Below are 26,767 nucleotides of genomic sequence, written 5' to 3'. Positions count from 1 at the left end.
CACATCTTTTTCCTTGACAAGAAGAAAAAGCATCTTAAAGAGCAGTATCTAGCAGTATCAGAGGTGTCTAGTGGCTAGACCATTGGGCCACATCCCAAGAGCCCTTTTTTTGACCGGATTTCTGTACACCCTTGGCATATCACATCAGGTTTTTGAACCCTGTTTCTACAACTGAGATGGAAGTGCTTTGATAATTAAAAAAGCCAAACAAACCTCCTTTCCCCACTAATGAAGAACACCATGTAAAAGCCAGGTACTGTTCCTACTGACATGCAGGGGATTCCTCCACTGATCACTACTGATAAAAAAAGACAGTATTTATTCCTATTAGTTCTTTAAATAGCTCTATTTGTCTCTTCACTTTGACTGTAATATTAATTTCTTAGCTTTTAATTTGTCAGTGGGAGACATGCTAGCACACGGAAGAAGATGCTGATTTTGGCAGTTCTGGTGGTGCAACTTTTCTTTCCGCTTCACTTTTTGCTTGTGCCTTTTACCTGTTCTCTTTTTCTTCCTGACTCCTTCCTGGATGAATCAGATGTCCTGGGAAACCCAGATTTTATTCCCAGCTGTGCCAGTACCTGCTGAGTGACTACATTTATTGGTGGGGGCGCATAGAGGGGATGCAACAAGGCTCTGCACTGCCTGTCCAAATCATGCAGTATGGAAATGCCATTTACTTTCCTGAAAAGCGTGCCGAGTGCTGATGTAGGCCAGCCCTAATACAGTCAGCATTTCTATCTCCTTTCAGCACAAGGGGAATGTTGCTGCAGAGGACAGACCTCCTCCTCATCTTGCATGGCTCTGGCCCATGCCAGCCAGCATCCCCCAAACCACCTGCAGGTCTAGCTTGAGGATCGGAATCAGTTCCCAGGAGGCTATATACACATACACATATATAGATATATGGGGATGCCTTGCCTGGAGGGAAGAAAGTTTTGCTGGCATGGCTCTGAGCTGTGCAGAGCACTCAAATCACCGGCTCTAGCCCTTATCAGGTAAATGTATCTGGGTGTCTGAGCTGGGCCATTGCCCTAGAGCAAGTAGAAGACTTGTCATTTAACACCTTGATAACTGAAATGTTTTACTGGGTGGAAAATGATAGAAGTAATGGTGTGCTACTCCACCAAAACTTTTTTTTTCAAGTGGAACAGAAAATGTTGAAGCTTTAGCAGTAAACAAGTAGTTATCCATCACAAAGTTATGAGTGTGTAATACCATTTTATAGCAGAGCAGACAGTCTGCACCACAACATGCCTTCACTCCACTGGGACAGAGTGTTGGTTGGAGTTGCCTGTTGTGTGGTAACCGTGACCCTTTGGGTGCTGTGTATTTGGCAGCTTGTTCTCAGGTTTAGAGCAGGTAAGAAATATAATTCTACTCCATTTGAGCTCTATTTGAGCTCTTTGGGTTCTTTTTCCTTTCCTTAAGTATTTAAACACAAATGCTGATAAACATTAATACATCCATGCTGTGCGCTTCTTAGGTGTAAACATTTTTCTGCTATAAAACAGAATAGGATGAGAAAGAGTGTCTGGAGTATTTCCTTAAAACGTGTTTACACTGTACATGATTCCTTTCAAAGCTTTGAGAAATGTCTTGAAATTTTCTTACTCTTCCAGTAGAAATCTGATTTCTTTTTCAAAAGACAAAACTAAACCTCTAGCCGGTCTAGTAAATTATGTTTTAAAGAGGAAACATTTAGCTTTACATACATTTGTATGTTTGCATGCATATAAGCAAAACATGCTGTACAGCACCTGTTCATGTTTTCGTTACAACCTGCATTATAGAAAAATTTATTGAAAGAATATTGCTTTGCATACTGGTAAAGAGATATTGGTTTGCGTATTCTATACCTGCAAATCAGGTCAATGCACCCTTGTAAGACACTTCTGTGTACAAACTTGGAGCAGAAAACTGGTCAGTGTTTCCTCTGAGCAAAATACTCACTATATTGACATGATACAAAATCGTGCATGGACCTATATTCAAACTTTATAGAAAGAATCAGACCCTCCTGGCTGCTTGTCCAGCAGGAAGTCAGGTGTGACTGGATATGACTGGAGACCAGGAAGCCTAGGGAAAAGGTCACATGAGGACACATCAGTTTATATTTTCTTCAAGAGATTTGTCAGGTGTTTGTAAGCAGGGAACATACCTAAGGCCAAGAAATGGCACATAAGTAAACAGTAATTATTTAACACACTTCAGTAATAATCTACCTTTGCTAATATGTGTATGCCAGCGCTTTGTTTGACTCGATGGAGCTAAACCCAGATGAGATGGGAGTTAACTCTCAGTGCAGCTTGGGGGTACCTCTGCTTATGCCTGGGATTTAGCAAACGAGCAAATGAGCTGCTAGGAACTGGATTTAAACTGCAGCTACTCAGGGGTGGAGAACACCTCCATGCCCACCCGAAGCATTGCCTGTTGTGCACAGTGGTAGTGTTTCTTCATTTCAACTTTAACCACGAGTATTAGCATTACCAGTTCCCATGATGTTTGATTAAAAAATCCCCAAGGGTTCATGAAGACATAGTATTATGCAAAAACCTTCTAGTTTTAGTTTAAAAATGTATATGGTCCAAATCAATGTGATTCTTGAGGTGATTAATGTCTGCAAAACTTAAAAGTCAAAGACAAATAAAAAGATGTTTTCTGAATCTTAAAATAAAACCAGAACAACTCCATGATTTTAAGTCAATGCCACAATTACTGCAGCCTGATGAGTTTTACTGTGTGTGGGGTAGGCATGACTGCATTAGTCAGCTCAGGAATTCGTATTTGTGAAAGACAGATTTCCCTCTGAAAAAAGAAAAAAACCCAAAACCTGCTTTACAATGGTACATGAGACCTTGAACAGTAGGTTAAGAAAAGTTACCAGCAAGCACTAAATAGAGCCACAGTTTCGACCAGCATTAACAGATCCTGCGAGCATCATGTCCCTGTTACAGAGGGACTCTTTTGGGCCAGGCAAAGGTAAGGCTGATGCTCTGCTGCATGGGCAGCACGGCAGCTGTGTCTGCTGTGCCAGCTTCATGCTTTTCTGTTGTGTTTCTTTCAAAGGACTCCCAGCCCTGCCTTCCTTTTCACCTTTCCCTTTTCCTAAGGCTCCTGCAGCTGAGGGGCAGTGCCCGCAGACCCCCCACGCCAGCCCCACTGCGGAGCGTGCCCCAGCCGCCCCCTTGTTGCAGAATGGCTGTGTGATCACGGCCATGACTCCCTTAAAGATCTTTGTGAAACAAAGTTAGCGTAAGTTAGCTGAAGCAGGCCTTGCAGCTGTGCTGAGGCATGCTGATAAGGAAGCTGAGAAAAACACTGACCTTGTGCCTAATGTTGTAAATAACTTTGAGGAATTCGGTAGACAAGAGAGGGAAAAAAAAATGTAGCTAGCTATCCGCAGAAACCGCAAGCAGGAGGACGTATGAAAATGTAACCCTTTAGAGCTTAGCCAATCAGCAGATGACTAGTAGGCATAATTAACTGGAACTGTATATAAGACATAATCGCGCCGTAATAAATCGAAGCTTGCTTTATCACTCACATTGAGTCGGCTGCTTGCTCTCCCTCGCTCGTCACCCCCTGACCCCCAGCAGGCAGCCCAGGCTCTGTGCATCCACACTAGTTCCACGGTCCCCTGTGCCAGATTATCCTGCTGGCACTGTCTGCCTGCCTGGCTGCTTCGGGCATGTGTCCACCAAGCAAGGCAGAGGCTCGGAGCTGTGCCACAGGTTCCCCAGAATTTTGTGGGTTCCCAATTCAAAGAAAGTGGGTGAGCCCGGGGTCACTCCTCTGCCTCTTGGCCCCATGTGCCACACACCTGCCTGGCAGGCGAGCAAATGCTGCTGGGCAATGGGGCAACAGCTGCCCCCCAGACACCCACCTCCCCCAGACACAGCCTCCTCCGCAGCTGCTTAGCTTGGGCCACCCAGAGCTCAGTTGCTGGAGTAGTTTTCCTTTCCCTTCTGTAAGATTTCCAACCGAGAGACAACGTGTTTTGCAAAGCTGATGGCTAGTGGAGACGTTACCCAGTGACAGATAGATGTTATTCCACTATCATCATAGACATCTGGCTGTGATGTGGCTGAGACAGCCTGAAACACAAATGCTAAACAGCAACAACATGAGCAAAAGCCAAGTGATGTGTGCCAAAACCAGAATTACCCCTGCCACGTGGCACATCTACTATAGTTTGCAATAATATTCCAGTTATATGAATCCCATTAAAAAGTAAGAAGTTGGGCAATCTTTTTAGTTTACAGTCAGAACATCAGAAATAGACAACAGCACATGTGTTCCTGACAGCCCTGTTTACTATTTAATTTTCTGGCTTTACTCTATTTGTCAGCACCGCAAAACACAGGCACCGGCATTTGCCAGGTCCAACGGCAGTCCTCATCTCCAGTTTTCTGCATGATTTCAACGTACACACTGTGCCCAGCGCTCAGGTGCACACTTTCCACCATGAACCTTATGGGAAGGGATCCCAGCTCCATCCTTCACCTGGGGACTGGGTGAAATTGACCGTGAGGAAGCCTTGGCCGTGGACATCCCCCAGGTCTTAGGCTCATCTTTCAGAGCTTGAGGTCCATCAGCTCCTTCCCTGTTGAATTTTCTGCTGCAGAATACCCCTTAGCCACTCAAGATTTGCCAGTCTTTTTAAGAAAACTTAACATTTTCAGAGCTCACCAAATGCAGCAAATACCATGACGTATTCAGAAATTTCTAAGACTGCAATTTCTCTGCTATTGCTTATACTGTGCTTTTTTGTTCCCTGAAGCTGTGGCAGCCTACTTGGGACAAACCCGACAGTTTCTGCCAAAAGACGGAATAAAAATGGGCTTTTATCCTGGAGTGTGTGTAGAGGCTATGGCTGAGATTGGGGCATGGGTTTTATCTGCTTTACCCTATAATGTCTGTCTTAAACGAGAGTCCTCTGCTGTAGAAGAATGGCTGCAGAAGCATGGCCTTAGAATCTCTGAAGATCTGCACAATCCAGGCCTGGTATTAGAATAGGCCTGTAATCAGAACTGTGCTGAAGCTGCTGTGCTGAAGTTAACAAGAAAGGTAGCCTTGAGCTATTCGTGAATCCTGAGACCGAGTAATTATGTTGTGCCAACAGGCCGTGGCTGTAACAAGCTACAGCTGCTGGGAAAGCAGGTGCAGGGCCAAGAAAGATAGGGAGCGGTATGGGAAAATAGGGAGTAACAAACTACGAGGCTGAAGCACAGCAACACAATTAGCTACATGGATAGAATGCTTATTTTAGTCATGATAATTAGGGGTGTTAGAGACTACTAACCAATTCTATTTCTGCTGTACGAATGTGCATGTGTATCGGTTCTATATAAATAGTGTTAGAAACTAATAAAGTTGAGCAAGATGCATAACTCATATTGAGCGTCTTCTTGACTCCAGCGAACCCTTCTTCCAACACTCTGCCTGATTCTTGGATGCGTGAGTACCCTCGTCTGGTTACCGTCCTGGATCCCTCAGCACCTGCAGTCTGGGGACTTCTTGCTCTTGTGAAGTCCTGCCAAAGTAATCTGGGCTTTCACAGGTTTCACAGGTTCAACGTCTGGAGCTTCTGGAGCTTCCTGCTTGCCCAGCAGCTGCACAAAACTGCGTCTACCCACAGTGTTGTGGGAATGCAAATTCATGTCCGCAAGCTTTGACCCCACACCCACACCATCTTGCCCACTAGGGGCAAGGAGGGACTGGTGACGGAGTGTATGGGTGAGCCTGTGGCTCAGGTATTTTTTAGTTGAAGCTCCAAATAAATCAAGTTTCTTTCTTTCCTTCATCAAATTACATAGACACATGCTTTTACATATGTGTTAATGAATCTATATCTATATCTATATCTATATCTATATCTATATCTTGGTTCTTGATTTATACAGGCACGATGGAATCTATGGTACCTCTGTGCTTCTGCCTCAGCGGCGGTGTCCGTCAGGATGGAGCCCATGCGTGCCCAGAGGAGTGGCTGGGATGTCTTTGTGAGACAGGGCAGTACAAGCCAGGCAGCATGGGCAGCCGGTGTCATTTCTGGGACATCCCCTGGTTTGGGTGGCCCCTGATCTTTCTCCCCTGCCCAGACCTGCTCAGCAGGGTTGGATCTGCTGGCAGTGATGTGGCTTTTCTTGCCAGGTGAGGCCATACCCCTCACCCTCTTCTGTTGCTCTTTCAAACGAGTTATATATCTGCGGAAGACATTACAGGTCTCAACTGTCTGTGGCCTGTTTCTTGCCAATTTGGCCTTGGTTTGAATTCCTCTGTATGAAGATCACAGTGACTTGAAAACCTGATTCAGACCTCAGTGGCCAGTGTTGCTGTGTCTGGATCTGCCGGTATTTAGGGGACACTGTCCACCTCAGCAGCCTGCCTGTCCTCAGCTCCTGCTGCCACTGGCACTGGGTGTGGATGGGTCACATTCCCTGTGCCTGGCACAGCACTGGCTGACTGGTGTCAGCCCCCCCTCAGCCCTGCTCCGCCGTCACTGGCGGGTGCTCCCAGCTGATGCTCGCAGGGTGCTGGGCCACCACGCATCTCCAGAGCTGGTAGGATGCCCAGCTCATGCCTTCCAGGCCAGCAGCCCACACTGTGCCCAGTGTGGCACATGGATACGCCGACATGTGTCAGGTGCACCTGTGTCAAACGAGCTCACACGTTTGGTCAGAAGGATGTCAAAAGAGCTGCAGCTTATCCAGGAAAATGTTATTGGTGAAGACCAGGTAGACAGAAACTGTAGGTCTCCTGTGTCATTTCCCTTATGGCAGGGTGGGTAGCACATCCAACAAACAATGACAGATTGGATGGGTTCATGATGGATGGGAATGTTTGGGCAAATGTTTTGGAAAAGTTGGCTTAAATAAAATAATCACAGCTGGGATTTCAGCACTGGAAACATACCATTGTGATGACTCTGTAATTCCCTATGTTCACTCCTCTGGTATTTTGTATGGGATTTACTGAGAATTGCCTTAAAGAATAGAATTTAGTAACTGAAGCTACTAAAATACATGAAGTAAGAATGTTTGGACAGGCATCATTAACTTGAAAAAATAACAAATGTTATTGCATTTACAAAATCTGAATTTTAGTCTCTTTTCCTGAGGAATGTTTATACTGCCCACCTGTCCGTTGTTCCACCTTCCTGGCAACTTGCTGGCCAGTTCCAACTAAATTCACTAGGTGGTTACAGGTCTTAAAGTTCTTGAGATCTTATGAGTTTTGCACATTTAACTAGCTGGGTACAGAAGATCAACCCTGTAAGTCCCTCACTAGAGAAAAAGGCAGGGAGCCTCACTGTGGCCATGAGGAGGCTGGGGCCACATGGCCGGCCAGCCCAGCTGAGCCACTAAGATGCACAGCTCTAAACTACCCGTGGCATTTCTCCTCTTCACCAGCTAGCAAAGTAAAGATGTATATTTTAGGTACTGGGAATCTAAAGGTGGATGTAGGACACAGAAGTGGGGGGAGTGAGGTGGGATGGGGCATAGAGTGTGGCAACGTCGTGCTGGAGGTGTTGGGGGAGCTGAAGGGAAGCGCAGCGGGGTGCTGGGGTACAGAGGACGTGACCTACTTTACTGCCAGCAGGTGACAGCAGGGTATATAGGGTAGGCAACTTCTCTAAACCTATTATTTTTGTTCCAATGTTGATGGAAAATTTCCACTTGGCTCATATTTAATTCCTTTTGTATATGATGTCATGGCTACTTTCCTTCACAGATTATGACAAAGGGCCTGGGTTTCTTCCCACTTGTGGCTGCTTTGTTTGTTTCTTTAACTCTGGAGCAATTCTACTGAGGTCAGAATATTTGCAATAGATTTGAGATTTGCATCAGCAGGGGAAAAGGTACCAAACAATTTTATTTCTTTTGACAGTTGGCATCCAAGTAGTATGGATATGCATATATCCATCCCAAAACACTTTAAGATCAAGGCTTGAATAACTAAAAAGATTAAAAAATAAAGCTTGAATAGATACTCATGTATGAATGCATATGTATTCATGCATGAATGTAGCAACTTATTCCTGGGTCTCATCCATAAGAAGGAAGGCAGGGTCACCACAAAAGTAGTCAAACCCATGAGTCTAGACAGGATTCATTCAAGACTGCTCAGTGACCTGGCCAGTGTCGTGGTGGGGCTGCTCTCTGTCACCTCCGGTGATCACGGGAGGCCACAGAGAACTGAAAAAAGGCCAACATTATGCCCACCTTTCAGAAAGGCAAGGAAGGGGCCTGGGGGGACATAGGCCAGTCAGGCTTGCTTCAGGCCCCAGAAATATTGCGGAGCATGTACTCTTGCAGTCTGTTTCCGTGCATGTGAAAGACGAGAAGAGGCTCGGGAGCAGCATGGATTTACCAAGGGCAGATCTCGCCTGGCCAGCCTGGCTGCCTTCGGTATGAAGCAACTGGCCCGGCAGACAGCTGGAGGGCAGCAGGTGTGACGTACCTTGATTTTAGAGACACCTTTGACACCATCTCCCTTGGCATTCTTCTTTGGCCGGTGAAGATGTACAAGTTGGGTGAATGAACCATTAGCTGGGTTAAAAATTAACAGCCAGACTCAAAGGGTGGCAGTCAGTGACTTGTTTGGAACACTGTAAAAGCAGAGCAACCTGCTGGTCAATACCAGGGCCAATATCATGTAAGATCTTCAGCAAAGACCTGAATGATGACGCAGCGTGCCCTCTCAGCAGATCTGCAGGTGATGCTAAATGCGGGGTGGGCAGAGGTATTGTTGACACAGTTAAAATGGCAGAGTTTCAACGCAGAAGAACCATGAGAAACCTGAGGACCGTGCCAATAGAAACCTCACAGTGTCCAACAAGGACAAGCGCCCATCTCCATGGTGCAGACCAGGAACTTGCTGGCTGAGGAGCAGCCCTGCTGGGAAGCACCTGGGAGTGGTGGTGGGTGCCAAGCTGGACACGAGCCAGCAGCATGTGTTCATTGCAAACAAGGCAGCTGTGCTCTGTGGAGCGAGACAGGTCGATGGGCGCTGGTACCCTCCCCTTCCTGGCACTGGTGAGGAGGCACCACCAGGGAGTCTGTGCTCAGCTTTGCCCCCCGTGCCTGAAGCTAAAAAGCCTTGGGGAGGGTCCAGCAGGATGCAGTGAGGGCGGTGTGGGGCTGAGGGCAGAAGATCTGCAGGGCGCATCGGAGGGAGCTGGGCTTGTTCGGTGCTGTGCAGAGGAAGCTGAGGGCAGAGCCCATAGCAGCCTCAGCGGAGTGGGAGTTGCAAGACCATTGAATGTGAACTCTTCTGGGTAGCGGCAGGCGGCAGCAGTCGTAAAGTGCAGTTTGGGAGGCTGAGACTGAGCACAAAGAGACATGCTTTTCTTAGAAAGGCAGTGTGTCACTGCAGCACATTTCCCAGTGAGGATGTGGAGCCTCTGCTTGGCCTTGATGCCCTCCAGACATTCCTGCCACCTCACACTTTGGAGACATCGTGCCCTACGGGTCACCTCCTGGCAAGTGAGGTTCAGGTATGGGGTGCTGTAAGGCAGACCTAACCTTGGCAGAGCCATGCGTCCTTACTTGTTCATAACTATTTCTGCAGAAAGAAAGTATCATCATGTCATGGCAAACTGAACCCTACAGAAAACAAGACCCACAGAAAGTTAAGTGACTTGGCAAGGAAGCCTGTGCCAGAACACGGGGAACGCTCCAGGTCTCCTGAGCCCCCCAGAACCCCGACCATAAGCATGCTTCTTAGTCCCGCTAACGGGACACAGTCAGCTGAAATGTAGTCCACATTAGCAAAACCAGGATGTTGCAAATCCTAATACCAAGCACAAACTTTCTGCCTGTGTGCTGTAGTATTTTTTCCAAGTGTTTGCAGCACTGCAAGGTAAATTTGTATTAAGTTATAGTGGTATGGTGTGACATGAGAACGCAACAGGCTGCCATACTGTGTCAGGCCATGGGTCCACCATGCTCATCACCCTGCCCTCAGACACAGGCAGTACCAGGAGCTCGGGCACGGCAGGGGCTGGGGTGGCCACTCTGTCCCATTCCAGCAGGCAGCAGGGCAGCTGCTTCCTGCACCAGAAGCCACATCCAACCCATCATGGTTCAGAGTCAGCAAAGGACCATCCCCCACCAATTGTCCAAACCCCATTTGGAGCAAATGTGTATTTCCCTCCCTGCTGTATTCTGGGGCATTAGGTTACCAAACCTGATTTCTGTCTGGGTAACAAGACTCTGGAAGTGAAGCTTTATAACCTTTTACAATATTTCTAGGAATGGGGCAGTGAAAATAAGATAGATGGCAAAAAATACGGGCTTTTAGGGTTTCAGTGACTTCATAAGTATCGCTTGTAGCAGCTCAGCAGCTTGGGTTTAGACAAGATTTACCCAACTGCTTTTATTTCATTATAGGGCAAAAGATTCAATGAGCTTCTGTTCTCTCAGTACTGTTTTAATTTTGAAAATTGGTCCTTGTACTAGAAATATTTGATCTGATATATGGAGGTTTTTTGCTTCTGTGCAGTTAATTTCCGTGAAGCCAGTACTTGCGCAGTGAACACTTCTGAAAGCGTTATAAAACCCCTTACTTTTGAACAGATTATTGTTGGTAAATACAGTAACTCCAAAGAAAAATGCAAACCTGATACTGTGAATGGCATGTGGTTTCTCCTTCCATTTCTACTTCCCCAGAGGAAATGTAAGGTTTGTGAAAGTCGTCAGGTTACCAGAGCAGATGCGAGGTCAGTGTCTGAAGGCAGAACAGCACAGCTCAGGAGTGCAGATCTTCCCGCACAGCTTTCCACCCCAAATGCAGAGAATTTAAGGAACGCACACTGAGTTCTATCCGTGCCTGTCTGGGACGGGGCTCAGAGTCAGTATCTGCTCCTAGCAGCGTTTTGACAGAAAATCTATTTATATACTACTATTTAGCATTAGGATTCAGGATGCTTTCCATCAGCTAGGGTTCCATGAACTGTCTCAGCTTTCAGAGACCTTGCAAAGGAGTAAGTGCTGCAGGGCTGCTCCATGAGCCCTTTGCATTTCTTTCAAGACATATAAACTGTTTTTCAGGGCATGATAAAAAGTCTTTCTGATAGCTCAGTGCTGATGCCTGTGCCTCCCATTTAAGAGAGGTGTTTCTGCAGCTCTAGCATAAATAAAGCTATCTGAATTTGACATGAATAATGTCAGCCACTCTAAGATTGTGTATACAAGTATAAAACATGTTCTAAAAAGAACAATAACTAGTTAAATAATTGATGAGCACTTGTAACACCGAAAGACAAATACGTTACATGCAAACGGAAAATAACACTTGAGAGAGTGTCACACCCACAGTACAGTTTTAATTCCCAATGAGGGCATGTGTATGTGACCGAGTGCTTCTGTACTAAATGTGTGTATTTCTGCTTTTACAAACTTACAGCTAACACTTCAGTAGCAATCCAGATGTGTTCCAGAGAAGGAAGAACTCCTACTCTAGAGCCCCTGCCCCCGCCCCCCCCCCCCCCCCCAATTCTGAACTGTAATAAAAATCTGGACTCCCTAGCCTCACAGGTAATCTTAAATTACTATTTAAACAGTGTCTGAGATTCTGTATCATCCTAAGGAAAAGAAAAAAAAAAAAGTGATAGGAAATTGAGGCAGGAAATATGTTTGTGCTACATTTCTTAGTAGAAAGAAAAATGAAGAGCCAAAGTCTTTTTCAGTGGCATTCTTGGCATACGTCTGCTTTGCCGATGGTTTGAATTTCTGGTGGTGATTATTTTATTTTGCTTGGGTTTGCCTGAAACAGCATCCTATTTCATACTTCAGTGGCCTGCAGTTTCCTCAGTCAGGTTCCCAGTTCCCAGCAAATGCCTCTGAGTGGAGGTGATTCCAGCCCCGGATCCCAAATCAGCAAGTGTTGGGAGAGGGGTCCGCTGGAGTCAAGAAATTACTCAATACGAGTTATGCATCTTGCTCATCTTTATTAGCTTCTAACACTTCTTATACAGGCTCGATACACAAGCATGTTCCCAAAGCAAATATATAATAGGTTATTAGCCCCTAAGCACGCGCTGCTCTCACACCACTAATTATCATGATTAGAACAAGCATTCTGTCCGTGCAGCTACTTGCGTTAGCCATGTTTTAGCCTTGCGGTTTGCTACTCCCTTTATTCCCATCCCGCTCCCTATCTCCCTTGGCCCTGCACCTGCCTTCCCTAACAGCGGCAGCTTGTTACAGCCACGGCCTGTTAGTACAACAAAGTTCCTTGGTCTCAGGATTCAAGAATAGATCAAGGCCACTTTCTTGTTAACTTCAGCACAGCAACTTCAGCACAATTCTAATTCCACTACACTTCTAATTTCAGGCCTATTCTAATTCCAGGCCTGGATTGTGCAGACCCTCAGGGGTTCCGTGGCCACGCTTCTGCAGCCATTCTTCTACAAGCGAGAACGTGGAAGGGCCACGGAGCAGCCTGGCGTGAGGGAACGTGCTGTTATGCTGATGTGAAGCAGGTGATGTGAAGTGATGCTGGCACTGACACATTAGGAAGTCAGTAAGAGTGAAGCCTTTCAATTCACTCCTGTGATCAGCTGGCCATGGACAGAACACTTCTGTCCCTCAAGAATGCAAATTCAAACACTCTTGTATGAGTGACAAACTTTTCTCCATAAAATCCGCAAACACCTAAGCCTTGCTTTAAGGCTTAGCTCTGCCACATCTACAAAGCACGGAGAGCTGAATGGGACTAAGCACATTGTAGGCGGTGACAGCTTCTCTTCTGCTTCTGTGCTTCGTTTCTTTATCACTAGTCCCAATGGAAAAAAAAGCAAAAAAAAAAGCAGCTCCAGTCCCTTCAAATATGAGAGGAGCCTTTCACCATGCATTTCTGCCCCAGGATGGCACCTTCACCGGCCTGGATCACCCGCTGGGAAACCCTCGAGCTCAGCGTTGTGCCTCCCACGCGCAGCCTTCGCCAAAGGGCTCAGACGTCCCATCCCCCCTGAAGTGCAGTATTTACCGGTACAACACTGATGGATGCCGCCAGCAGCAGCTATTCCCGTGCTACCAGGACACACCGCCAGGTGGCGACACAGGCTCACGCTGCCGCCGTCTCAGCGGGGTCTCGTCCCGCGCCGCGCGGCCACGGCGCCACCCAGCGAGTGCCCGGGCTGGGGGACACGGGGGTGCCCCGACAGTGACCGGGCTGGGGGACACGGGGGTGCCCTGGCAGTGCCCGGGCTGGGGGACACGGGGGTGCCCCGACAGTGACCGGGCTGGGGGACACGGGGGTGTCCTGGCAGTGCCCGGGCTGGGGGACACGCTGCCACTGACGGGGCTGGGGGACACGGGCAGGGGTACCCTGCCAGTGACCAGGCTGGGGGACACAGGTGGGGGTGCCCTGCCAGTGACCGGGCTCGGGGACATGGGTGGGGTGCCCTGCCAGTGACCAGGCTGGGGGTCACAGGTGGGGGTGCCCTGCCAGTGACCGGGCTCGGGGACATGGGTGGGGTGCCCTGCCAGCGACCAGGCTGGGCGTGCGGGGACACAGGCGGCGGTGCCCTGCTAGTGACCCCAGCCGGGGCTTGGAAGGACTGTATTCCTTCTGAATCCTAACCCTCCCTTTGAAGCCAAGGTCACGGTGAGAGTCGGAAGCCAGAACAGTGGAACTCGGTGTTCACCATGTGCTGTCCATTGGTGGCACATATGCAGATGTTCTTAAGTCAAATAGTATCACCCCCAGTAATTATAAATGCAAATTTCCTTCATCCCCGCGCAACACATTCACCTTTCTTTCCTACCATTCTGAGCTTTATAAACACTTCAAAGCCGCATGATTGAATTAGCCTTGATTTGATAACTTCCCAGCATAAACAATTTGAGAACAATTTCGTAATTGAAGCCATCCATTTAAGCTATTCATTGACTGGATCAGAAAAGGGATGATTTGATACTGTCTGGTTGGTCTCCATAGCCTACAAAGGAAATTCTCCTGATATTTGGCAGATTTTCCATCTCTTTAAGTCCTATTGTTACCTAGCTATACCTTCATATAACACAGGGGTCCTCAAACTTTTTAACCAGGGGGCCGGCGCGGATGAAGTGGCAGGACGTCATCTGCGGCTGCTTGGTTTCCCCCCCCAACCCCCGGCGGGGGCGGGGCAGGGGGGGTGTCTGTAAATACCGGGGGGCCAGATTGAGGACCCTGGGGGGCCGTATCCAGCCCGTGGGCCGTAGTTTGAGGACCCCTGATATAACATATAGCTAGTGCATAGCTTTTTTTGTGTTTAGTCTTTTAGGATACTATAGATGTTTACGTTCTACCCATCAAGCACTAACTGACTCAAACTGGACCCAACCAGTGCTTCTTGCAATTCCTATTGGTATCTCCAGCACCAGAACATTCCTTCCGTTTTTCTACATTTATTCCAAGCTGATGCTATAACGTACTGAAGTGCGGATAATGTTCTCGGCACAGGTGCCGAGCACTGTGTTGAGAAGCATGATTATTGCAGATGATACTTCTCGAGTTCATTTGACGGCTTTTCAAAAAATCCCGTTCTGGTTATTTAAGCTACAGGGGAAGGTGCACAGAAGTTTATTAACTCAGGAGCCCGATGACCTCAAGCCGAAGGGGAGGCCCTGCTGCTGTCTGCAGCTCCCTCATGGCAGGTGTGGAGAACGATGGGGCCAGGCTCTCCAAGGTGTGCAGCTTTAGGGGGAGCGGCAACAAACAGCAACATGGGAAATGCCAATTAGCCATGAGGAAGTGTTTCCGCCTGACACTGGTGAAATACAAGCAGATTTCTGAGAGAGGCTGTGAATACCCCGGGTGAGACTCGAGCAGCCTGGTCTCGCCCAGCCTTGCTGGGCTAGGGGACCTCCAGGGCTCCCTTGCAACCCAAGCTGCTCTGGGAGCCCGTGACATCATCCCCTGGGAGAAGATCCAAATACTGTGCATTTGACATGAACAGAAACAACTGAGACCACCAATTATTTGTACATTTTGATTTTATGTGAGAATGTTATAATAGTGGTGTCTCTTTTTCCTTGTCTCATTTTCTTTCTGTCTAATGGCACTTTCCCAACCATGAAGCTGCAGATTTCAGCAACTTCTCGGCTAATTGCAAGCAGCACACAAACCCTCATCCCCACGCCAGAGCAGCTGCCCACACAGAACATCTCGGCTGCTGCCAGCGGCGCGGGGCAGATTCCGAACAAGCCAAATGTTTCAGGAGACTCTCAGGTGGGACTCACTAAAACTGAAGAATTTTGTGGCTTAGTATTTGGGATATCAGTTCTGCCCTCCTCTATCAGCAGAAGGAGCACCCTCCTTCCTCTGAACTGGACACACCACCACAACCAGATGCATTCATTTTGCCTTTTAGCAGTTATTTAAGCAGCCTTGAGTGCATGCTTGTGGAATCACTGCTGGGTCAGTTCTCAGACCCGAGTGTAGATTTGTTTCTTATCATTTGTTTAGACTTGCACATATCTGAAATTCTAATACGAGCATCATTTGATGTTTAAGTTAATAATTTAATCCTTACTGCCTAAATTAGTAAGTGTGGTATTTATGAGCTCATTAGCACAAAGCTTGTGTTAGCTCGGATGGCAGCCTGTACTTCGTTTGCTCTGCTATGCGCACTTTCAAGTGATGCCTATTAAGTGTTTCTTACTTTGCCCATCCACTATGTAGCACACAGGGCATTTTATTTCAATTGCATTTGAATATTGTGCTTTTTCCTGCTTGTCTTGGGCATCTGTGGCAGTGATGGCTGCAGTGAGTTAACTCTTGGATGCCAACAAAACAGAATTCAAGCACAATAATCTTGTCAATGTTACAACAATTTATTTTTAGATGTAGTCAACTGCATTTTCCCTTCTGTTTCAGGATGAAAGTGGTTCATGGACAAGTCAGAACATTTTTCATGTTAAACTCCAATATACAATTTCATTGATGCAGTAGATTTATACCAATATAAACAATTTTGGCTGGATTCTTCTTCTTTGGAGAAATGATGAGGATAGAGAATGAGGAGAGTTCCTGCTGGAGAACCAAATCAGAGAGGAAGCTTGGAAACGGAACGTGTAGCCATATATTAACAAATAATGGTAGCTTTCATCCCACTCATTATTTCAATGCAGCCTCATGAAAACAATGGAGTAATTTTCTTTGAGTGGCACCATTTCACAGCCAAACATTGCAATCCAGTCTGCTCCACTGAAATTAAGCTCCTCTACAATTCTGTTTTTGGCATAGCGAAGTAAGTCTGTGTGTGTTGTTGGATTTACCTGGACAAGGCGGTATGTACCATAAATCCTAACGCATCCACTGCTGATTTCTGCAGACACAGCACTGGGATATTATCAGTCAACCAAAGTAGAAATACAGGAAAACATTCCTCATCTTATTGGTGACCTCAGTACTGAAGTTCAGATACTGTTCAACATTATGAATATCAGAAAGTTCTTTCACCTACAGAAAACTGCACCTGGGAAAATTTTGGATGAATACTCACTAAAAATTTTCTTTGGAAGAAAGAACCCCTTATCCAATATTAACAATTATGTGGTTTTTTATGCATGCTGGTGCTGTGCTGTGGTACAAGAAATGCACACGTCAAATGAGCTGGATAATCTTATTTATAGATTAATGCACATGTACGTGTAATGGCCAGAATGCTTTTGGTGTTTGGGACTTTTTAATTTGTTTTCTAAAACTGAGAATGCAATGAATCTTTGACCACACCTCCAGAGACATCAAGATCAAGAGCTAGTAGATATGTACCCTGCCTGAAATCCAAAGACATCAACCATTTCAACTCAAATTACTACTACTGTCAGGTGTCAACCAGTACATATCCTCACACCTGCATACTGGGATAGTCTTTAATGGCATGGTCACATGGGATTTTTCCAGATGTCCATTACTTACACTCTGCAGTGCTCAAAGGATAAATTGGCCAGGAGGGAAAAAAAACCCACCAAAAGCTTATAGTTCCTCTGCTTCTTTTGCTGCAGAAGCTAGCGGGTGTGGGGGAGCTGAGCTTGGAACGTGTGCCTTTCTATGACATGATAAAACCCACAAGAGTTTCAGACTAGGCATCTGAAACCAGCTGACTCGTCCTCGGTCTCTCCGTATAGTGACAGTAGCATGAAGACATCACAGCAGGAGAGTATAGCAAAGGTGAAGTTTGTGGAGCGCTTGGGCATCATAACATTGAACATCACTGGTATACGGGCCCACAGGGAAATGAATGATTCAGTCCTCTCACCAGGGTTAGAGAAGACTCGAAGAGATAAATCAGGCCATCTCACACACCTAGCAAGGACAATAAACCCCCACACTGAATAGCTCTTTAACTGGTCACTGTCCTTTCTGTTCACAGTTTCAGACAACAATCCTGTGGGAAAACAGTGTGATAATGTGATTAAAGCCTTTATCATAGCGCCTGTATAGCATAACACTTCCCTCAAGAGAGCTAGATTGAATACAAAGCTTGTCTTAAAAAAAAAAAAAAAGATTTCGTCAATATTAAGTGCACAATTGTAACATTTTGTAGATATGAAGTTACATTAGTCTCTCTTGATGATCAACTCAGAGAGATATCAAGTAAGTCTCCCTTGACTGTAAATAAAAAGTATAAAATCAAGAACAAGATCCATTATATAAACTAGGATTTTTGCTTCCTCACTTAAGTAACAATTAAGACCAGTGATTTAAATCACTTAGATAAATCTTCCTAATTTGGTAGAAGAGTGCAAAAGAAATAAGAGTCCAAAAGTTGGATCTGAAGGCAAAAGTCCAGCCAACCTCTTTCATCCTCTGACTTCCTAGTAACTGTCAGTGTTCCTGGTGTTACTGTTTCTTATTTAATGTTACTAAAAACATGGCCATCTGGTGTGTGCGTATATATTGGGATTCAGTATGTTACTTTCCTTACTACCAGTATTTTTCCCCATAAACGACATTAAGAGAGGGTTAATAATTGTTTTCATGCTCTACCTTAGCAAAAATTGAAGATGACTCTCTTGAGATTCATGCGGAGTAGCTCTTCTTTACTTCTTAAACGGATTCTAAACCAATATCCAAATGAAAATCTTCTGTAAATAATGGATGTGTGAAATAGCATAGGCTTCTTCAAAGGCTCCAGTTTCTCTGGTATCTGCTGTTTGTAGCTACTTTTCTGTTTGCCTCTCCAAGGTTCATCAGACAATGGAAGAGTCATCTTTGTCCTCTATCACAATGACAAACCCTTCCAGTCAAGGATCCACCAGAGTTGCCGTGGTTTCTCTACATAAATCACCTCTGGACACACTGGTGGGGGAAGAACAAGCATGTTGAACCAGCCTATGGTCCCAAGGTGAGCCTCCGTAAGAAATTCTATGTCCTGTTTGAACCGGCGCTGCCTTTGCCCGCTGCCTGTCCTCAGGGCTTAGGGACCAAAGAGACACAGGCAGAGAGTGGGGGGTTTTGGCACACTGCCGTGATTTCTAGAAATAAGCAGTTGAAAGAGTTTGTGGGATATATAGGTGACATAAGTGAAGGGTATTTAGATAATGCGGCACAGAAAACATTTTTCAAATTTTGTATTTAACACCTGATGTTACTGATTCAGTACTGCTACGCTGGGATATTTGTCAAGACCAAGTGTGTTCATAAAAGCTTACAGGTATGCCAGAGCGGATTTGTCCTAGCACAGATTAGTCCTACATCAAGAATGACAAAAGCCAGGTCCCCGGAGGACAATTTTTCTTTCTAGAAGACTAGCAAAATTTTTGAAAACAAAAAGTCAACATGACTGGCAGAGCCCAATACACCTACCAAGGAGAGTCTGTCCATTTTTCATGCTATCTTCTCACTCCTGCTTCCAGTAAACATCATTGTGTGTTTTGTTTTGACTTCCTCCCCCAGGAACTGATTCCTGCTGTTACTGCTTTCTTGCAGGAAATGCTCTATGTGAATGCCCATTTCCCAAATAAATGAATTCTTAGATAATATTTGCTCATGTTTAGCTTAGTTTCTCCAGAAGACGGTAGTTGGCTGCTCCTTACAATATTTAACAAAGGTTTTAAGCTCAAATGCATGCATATATATATATATATATATATATGTATGTATATATATATATATATATATACATATATATATATATCAATAGTTATTACCATGGATCCATAGTTAAGTGATCTGGGAAAGATCAGGAAATCACTGAAACAAATTTATAATTGGCTTTTTACTTCTGCTTTTATTCCTTATTTTTAATTGAACTACCTAGTGCTGTGAATAGTTGCTTTCAGTACTCATTTGCACTTCAAGCTGCCTGTTGCTTGTTAAAAAGCATTTCTAACGGCAGTGCCCCACAGAAGTCCGCAGTCTGAAGATGGCTGCATGCCCTTTGAGACGAGACCCTGCAGGGGCCCCGCTGTGCTGCAGGAGGGGGTGGGTCACCGCGTTCACCCTTGCTTGTTCCCTATTGCAGTGCAGATTCAGCTGCGGCTGGCGGAACTTCAATGCTGCCAATACCTGCAGGCTGTTGTTTGGCTGAAGCAGAATTCATTTGGCATGTCGGGTGCCTAGTCAATGTGCACCTGAACTGTAATTGCCTGAATAATTCACAGAAATGGGTAACTTCACCGGCAGTCTTGGCTGAGAAAGGCACACACACAGGGTCACAAGGTTCAGAACGCCCCATTATGCTGTTCCTGACATGGTTCATAAGGTTTATGGGAAGCCCCCTAAATCCTCTACCAGCTGTCAGCTCCCCTTTCAGAGGACAATTGCCAGTACACACCGTTTGCCGGTGCATATCTGTTCATGTGTCACTTTTTCTCCTTGCAATCCCAGTCCATATCACAAGACACCTGGACTGGAGCCGTGTGATCGCACCCGCGTCTTTCAGGACCACGCTGTCAGTGACCAGAGCGCTGCCAGCTGTGCCCAACAAAGAGACCAGGTCTTGAGGTGCAGATGCAATCCCACCAGCACCGGTGCTGTCCTGATGGCAGGGCATTGTTCTGTCTTGAATGGAAGAGTCTGGGGGTTTTGTTTCATGTTTGGTTGTTTCCAACGGTAAGAGCAGCATGCAAATGTAAGGGCACAAGTGTGGTGAGCTAGAACCAGTGGAGTTTAAGATGTCCCCGCGTACTTGTTTCTGACCTGTGGCAGAGCTGGTGAATCGGGACATGCCAGTTGTCCCCAGGCTGTGGCTGTGCCCTGTGCCCCCAGTGGCAGGGGCAGGCTGGCACACAGGGTTCCTCTGGCTCAGCGGTGGCAGCCCCCAGCTCTGCACCACCGCTGCTGCAGCCGGTGGTTAAACAAGCGCACGCCTGGAGCCCAGGAGAACAGTAGAGTAGCTTGGGATCCAGGCTAGCTGTGGCCCTGCCTTGTGCTGGGTAAGTAACCCAAAGCACTTAGCATCACTTAGTTCCTTTGCTTATATGTTTATAAAAATCAACCACGCTGTAAATATTAAGCCTGCTACCAGTAAGTTTCATATATTGCCCTCTTGTACCAACAAGACAATTTAGGAACGACTGTCTGTCTGACATTTGTTACTCTCCCAGCGTTTGTTTCGGCCTCTCTAAACAAAACACCCCCTGGGTACAATCACACACTTGTGGTCACTGACTTCAGCAGTGCCAGGATTTCAGATTTTCTTTTACTCTGTCTGCATACAACAGCATTTCCATTTTTATAATATTTACTTGGGTTTGTATTTCCCTTTATCTTATGCATGTTCTTATTGCACAAAATTACTATACTCTAGAGAAGATTCCCATTCATATATGCAAAGACAACAGTATTTTCTGTTTCACTGAACACGTTTACATTTCCTTGCTGCTTTATTGTCACTATATAAACAAAGACTGGTTTTGACTTGCAATTCTTTGTAGCATCTTACCTTGGACTTATCCTCAGAAGATAAAATTCAGAATGCACATCAGTACAGAAAGTTAAAACTACTTTTTCCAGTCTGTGTCACCTTGCATTTTTCTATGAATAATTTGATCTGTTATTTTGCTGAATATTTGATTGACATTGTTAAGTCTCTTTTTGGAATTCTTCACAAGCTTCTCTAGTTCTGAGGTCCAGAATGATTTTGTGTGATCTGAAAATTTCAGCACTGACTAGCAACAGTCACAACTTTACTGAAACATTTTTGTTTCCATGTGCAACTAAGAAACACAAATTTTGCAAAGAAATTGCTCTCTTCTCATCTTATAACTGGTACAAATTGTTTCCTAGGCCTTTCAGATCAAATAAAAACATGTGAAGCCTTTGGAGCATATTTCTTACATTGGTGTTGGATTGTCCATGGCTGGTCTGGTCGTTACCATTTTGTTTCAAATATTCACTAGGTAAGAGTGAAGATGTAAAACTGCAAGTATTTTACGCTAACTTACAGTATCTTGCTCTGTATATAGTTTGAGGAAAACAAAGAGAGTAGTCCATTTAGAATATATTGCAGTATTATTGATCAGCATAAAACATTAAAAAAAAGAAGAGCTAATCATGTAGCATAGCTTGAGAAGTAAGTGTGGCTTACTGGTTAAAGTGAGCAAGCCATGTCACTCACCTAGATGAAACTAACCTTTCTGTTAATGTTAATCTTTAACATGAGGAAATATATATCCACATGATTATTAGTCAATAAATTCACCTTCAAAAATGTGAGCTTTGAAAAGAAATTATATAAGAGAATATGGAAGAGCTCACTATGGTAAAAGGCCAAACCTTTTGTAGGAAACACTGGGCATGGCCGCTGACAAAAAAAATGTCTCCATCACATTGACAGGGCAGCTCACCAGCAGTAAGATAACCAAGGCAGCGTGTGCCACTGAGGATCAAGTCAAGTGTTGATCCTTTCACCATGGGTTCCCATTACTGTGTCTAATCTCTGTGCAATGTCCCAGGGTGACATTTGTCCCATCTACATGGGGTAAAGGCAGCTCTGCCACCACTGTCGCATTTCATGTCCCCTGCTCCCTCACTGACGTCCCTATTACTGCCCTGGCCAGGCAGCTGACATTACAGACCCAGCACTGTATTACTGCTACACTGGTCCATGATACACGTCGAGGTGTTTAGTTTGTTACTCTCACGTAATACTAGGCTTTAAACCCATGTAACAGTATTCCACCACCAGCATGACCTCCTTTTTATTGTCCTGTGTGCCACGTACCCTGGCATTACAATGTCTAATTGGTTATCTTTCTTCTAGTCAGTTACCAATATGCCTGTTATATATATATATATTTAAGGCTAGTCGTTTCAGCCTGTCTTATCACTTAGACTTTCAGCATTCATGTAAAAGCATATATGTTGCTCCTCAGTTCTCTTCTTGCTATCCTATTTAAATATTACTCTGCGTTCTGTTGCCTATTTGATAGTTTCTATACTCTGTCTTCTGTATATTACATGTCTGCAGAGAACAGACTATTTCAAAGCACCATGATTATATAGCAAGGTAGGCTATGTACACTGCTTGTGCTACAGTTTTATTGGGACTTAATTCAAATATAATTGCAGCAAGCTTCTTTGATGGACATGCCCACAATTAATGGTGTCATGTGATTCCCCCTTGAACAAGGAGCAAAGTCACACCAACAGAGTCGCAGTTACTGTAGATGAATGCACGTTTCTCATCCTGCTTGCGCTAATGTAGATTTGGAGCAATTCCATCAAGGTTGGTGTATTTAAGATTGTAGGAGCTTCCAGGCTCTGCCTTTTAAATGCTTTTATAAGACAGTGTAAGCAGAGGTTTATGATTCTCTTATACCTTGAACAGTGTTTAGAAATACTTGTCTAATGCTGTTTCACTTCTTAACACTGAATAAAAGGGTTCTAAAAAGAGCAGAGTGGAAAAAAGAAAATGCATCCCAACTGCTGCTGGAAAAGGCCTGGTCCTAAAAGGTGCTGCGTATTCTCTGTTCTAGTTGAAATCAAACAACTGATGGATTTTCTAAGTCATCTGAGAGTAAGGAAGGTGCAGAATTCTGCAAAGAAGTTATTGCTTTGTTTTCTCTCTGTATGAAAGACTGCACACTCTAGCTTGCTTTTAGTATCAATGGAAATGAGGAAATGTTTTACAGTTTCTCTTATTTCCCTCTACTTTTTTCTCCTAAATGTGCTCCTACCAATATTTTAGTGATTCTCTGTTTCTCTATGCTCATTTGTAACATTATCTTAATCTCTGGAATTGAAAACCAAAACGCTAGGAATCACAGCAGCAATGACACCAGCTACTACTGGTGATAGCTTCCTTATGACACCGCCAGTGACACCTTAGACACATCTGACAAGGCAGATCTCCCACAGACTCCTGGTGTATAGCTGTCCCTGTCCTACTGCACTACTTTTTGTTGGTGACATTCATGAGGACAGCACTCAGCTCTGCACAGCTGAACTTACTGCTGCCTAAAGCCATGAAGCCCCTGCCTGGACACTCCCTTGTAACCATGTCAGTAATTAGACAGGGTAAGATTTAAAGTTGTATATATGGCAACTTTTACCAAAGTATCAGTACATAGTACATTCCTGGGCAGCTGTAAAGATAGTAGAACAGTAGAGAGCAATTATAATTAGTCCCTCCCTGGTTTAGCGCAATGTGATGTAGTAAATAAATGTCCTGTTACTGCTCACGCTACTGGTATAAACTGAGCTTGTTTGCACTGTCCCGATACGACACTGAAGCTGATAGCTTGTTCACTGGCACAGCAACATAGGTCTGCTGTGTGCCGGAAATATTTTCACAGTAACCAAGGCATTCAACAACCTGTTTCTGTCAACTAAGTAAAAAGTCTTTCAGATACAGTGATTGCATCTATGGACTCAAATTCCTCATTTAGATATCTCTGAGATTCCTCATAACCTCAGCCAGAGCCCTGCATACAGCCAAAAGCAAGGAGTGCCTAACATTATTTGTTACACGTTATCTGTTAATAAGCAAAGAGCACATTCCTAAGTCAGTGCAGCAGTTAGCAGTAACACTACAAGGAAACTGCTTGGAGGACTAAAGAATGCAGACAGATGCCTACTAGGTAAAGTAAAAATCACAGCCTCCTTCAAGAAACTCTTCTAACACAGTGTTACAGGAGCACCTGCCTTTTCCACGTTGTGTATTCAGCTTGTGTGCTGTGCTGTTTCTGATGGCACCTAACCAGTGGGTTTAGATCCCGATTGTTTCATAATTATGCTTTGCATTTGGCTGCAGAGACAATTCCTCTACAACTTTCAGAATTCGAACTGCATGTGCAAGCCAGAAAACATTCAGCAAAAGCTGCCTGGCTGTGGGCCACGGTGCTCCACATATATTTGCACAATCGTACAGCATTAGGTTCTTTATCGTCTCCCATCACTAACTACACATGTCCAAAAGAGCATGAGTGACCCACTGCTTTTCAGATCTACTTAGCGCAGCAGATGCCCGGCCGTCTGGAAGATCTGTTAAGGCTGAAGAAGGAGCAGATTTTAAGAAGCTTGTTTATTTCCCAGATAAAACCTTGTGCGAGAGGCTCCCTCCCACCAGATGTGCTGCTTAGTGAACAGGCAGGCAGGAGACATGGAAGACAGGAAGGGAAGCAAAGGCACTGAGGAGGCAGGCCCACACTGCCATGCTTCTTGGCGAGCGAAAGTTATGCTGGTATGAAATGTAACAGTACTTGGTGCAGAATTTTCTTGAATTAGTTTCTCACTACTGACAAGGGTGGGATTGCACAGCTGCAATGAGGGGGTCAGCACAGCACAGGAAGAAGTTTGCCCTCTCACCACTGGTGCTGCCTCTGGAAGCTCTTTTAATAGCAAAAATTAGCAAGTCATGGACATGAGCTGTCCTCAGAAAAACTGTGCTTGCAACCTTCAGTCCTGCCTTTTCTCTAGGCTATAGAAAACCCACTTAGCTTAGTGCAAGGCAGGTGAAACACAGCTCTCAAAATCTATGGATTTTAGCAGGCAAGAAGCTATTTGCATGAAGGGAGGTATGCCTAGGCAACCGAACAATAAATTGCTAACATCTCTCCAATTAGTTAGGAATCTCTGCTGTAGTAGTCACAATAACACTTGGAGCTACTTACAGAGAATGAAAGCTTTAAACCACTGGCAGAAGAATTGTAAGTTCATGCATTATTACAATATGTGCGATCCCAGACCTTTTGCGATGGCTTATTATTATCACAATTCTAGATTTATTGATGGTATACTATTTTTTATATTTAAGTACTTAAAAGATAACAACAGTCCTCATTCAAGCTAAACATTCACTATAAGAAATTGCAGTTTCCTCACTAAGGATTTAGGACACTCATAACACTTCCCATTGTTCAAATCAATGTGGCATTTTATTTCAAGGTCACCACCAAAAAAACCCTTCCTGTCTTAGTAGCTTCTTTTATACCAAATCATAGACAAAATTATATTTAGGATGAATATCAGGAAAAAAATTCTGCATCAGATGTGGGAAAAAGTCCTGGGGAAGTAACTAGAGCTTCATGCCTTGACACCCTTCACAATGATCCTGGATAAAAGCCTACAGGAAGGTATCTGCCTCTGTTTTCCCCCACAGCTCTGCTCGATTCTTGGCTTTATATTTGCATAGCACATATGAAGTACTTGGAGTAATGGATCCTTCGTGATTACACCACTGAATATTTTCTGCAAAGCTGTTAATTGGAAATATGTGAAAATTCCCTCATTTCCAAATATAAAGCTGCTTAGTATCAGTTTGATCTACTGAAAACTGAGGGCCTGTACACCAGCAGGGATCCGATCTGCAAACTCTGTGCAAAAAGTCCTGAAGTGATGATTACTACACTGATCAATGGATTATACCTGTGATTTAACACTGAAATAATGGACAGGGAACAGAGATTCATTTATTTAAAACCATGAGACTTTTCTCTCTCTTTTTTTAACCCAGGCTACTCCTGATTAATCCTTGAAATGAGAATTTAGAAGAACAGGTGTAGACATTTTGCAGTCCTGCTTCCCTCTGTGTGTCTGACAGAAGTGCTGACAGGGCACAGCAGCCAAATCTAACCCTTAAGGCATGCTCAGGCAGGTCTTACCTTTGTCCTGCCCAGCAGAGGGTAATCATATGATCCTGAGAGGTGTTAGCTAATTAATCCATTACAATGTGCAAATGAGGTGACTGTAATTGCAAATCCATAGTTACATGGAATAATTTTCCTATTGAAAGTACTCCTTGTATTTTAAGGTGCTAATGTCATTGTTAGTGGTTCGTGAAAATTGTTTTGTGGTTGTTTTTCAAGTCAAATAATATTGACAGATCTTTTCTTGTTTTATCAGCAAAATATTGACTCCACACTTTCATTTACTCTACAGGGAGTTCAGATTCATATTCTGTATACTTTCAGATCACCAACCTTCAAGAAAAAAACTTTCCCAAGTGTCTCCTGTTTTCTAGGTCCCACTGTATTTGCATTAAAAAAACTTACGTTTCAAAATCACAGCCTGCAAAACATTCATAGAAAACTTTCAGCTCAACCCAGACTTTTTCAGAGAGTATTTCCCTGTCTGCCTTCCCTAACTATGTTAGAAACCTGTAAATATGTGAAACACAATCCTGCATTTTTCATGGTTTGTTCCATGTAGATCTCACAGGCATCTTGAACAATGGACATTACCACTCCAGCTGCAGGTAGCTCGAAATAGATCATAAGCCAAGACCACCAGGAGTTCAAAGCAGCACCACATGCTAGCAAGACTGCATGACTGTTAAGAGCAATGCAGTGCTAGATCCTCTTGATACTACCTGCACTATGAGCCA

General features: G+C 44.7%; 1 protein-coding gene across 1 annotated transcript; it reads left to right on the top strand.

Annotated features, from left to right (window-relative positions):
* Positions 1-1,253: 1,253 nt before the first annotated feature.
* ADGRG7 (adhesion G protein-coupled receptor G7) lies at positions 1,254-26,546 on the top strand. Its single transcript, XM_040584186.1, is given in 20 exon segments — positions 1,254-1,362; positions 10,510-10,641; positions 11,413-11,543; positions 15,073-15,221; positions 15,735-15,823; positions 16,121-16,243; positions 16,328-16,640; positions 17,543-17,592; positions 18,184-18,258; positions 19,463-19,547; positions 19,828-19,984; positions 21,229-21,341; positions 21,897-21,922; positions 23,132-23,290; positions 23,293-23,460; positions 25,012-25,059; positions 25,062-25,091; positions 26,267-26,370; positions 26,372-26,421; positions 26,423-26,546. Coding segments are annotated over 20 exon segments (2,235 nt in total).
* The last annotated feature ends 221 nt before the right edge of the window (positions 26,547-26,767 follow it).

This window comes from Falco naumanni, chromosome 2, assembly GCF_017639655.2.
Source record: "Falco naumanni isolate bFalNau1 chromosome 2, bFalNau1.pat, whole genome shotgun sequence".
NCBI lineage: Eukaryota > Metazoa > Chordata > Aves > Falconiformes > Falconidae > Falco > Falco naumanni.
Note: the sequence above shows the minus strand (reverse complement) of the source record. Positions and strands in the feature narration are given on the sequence as shown.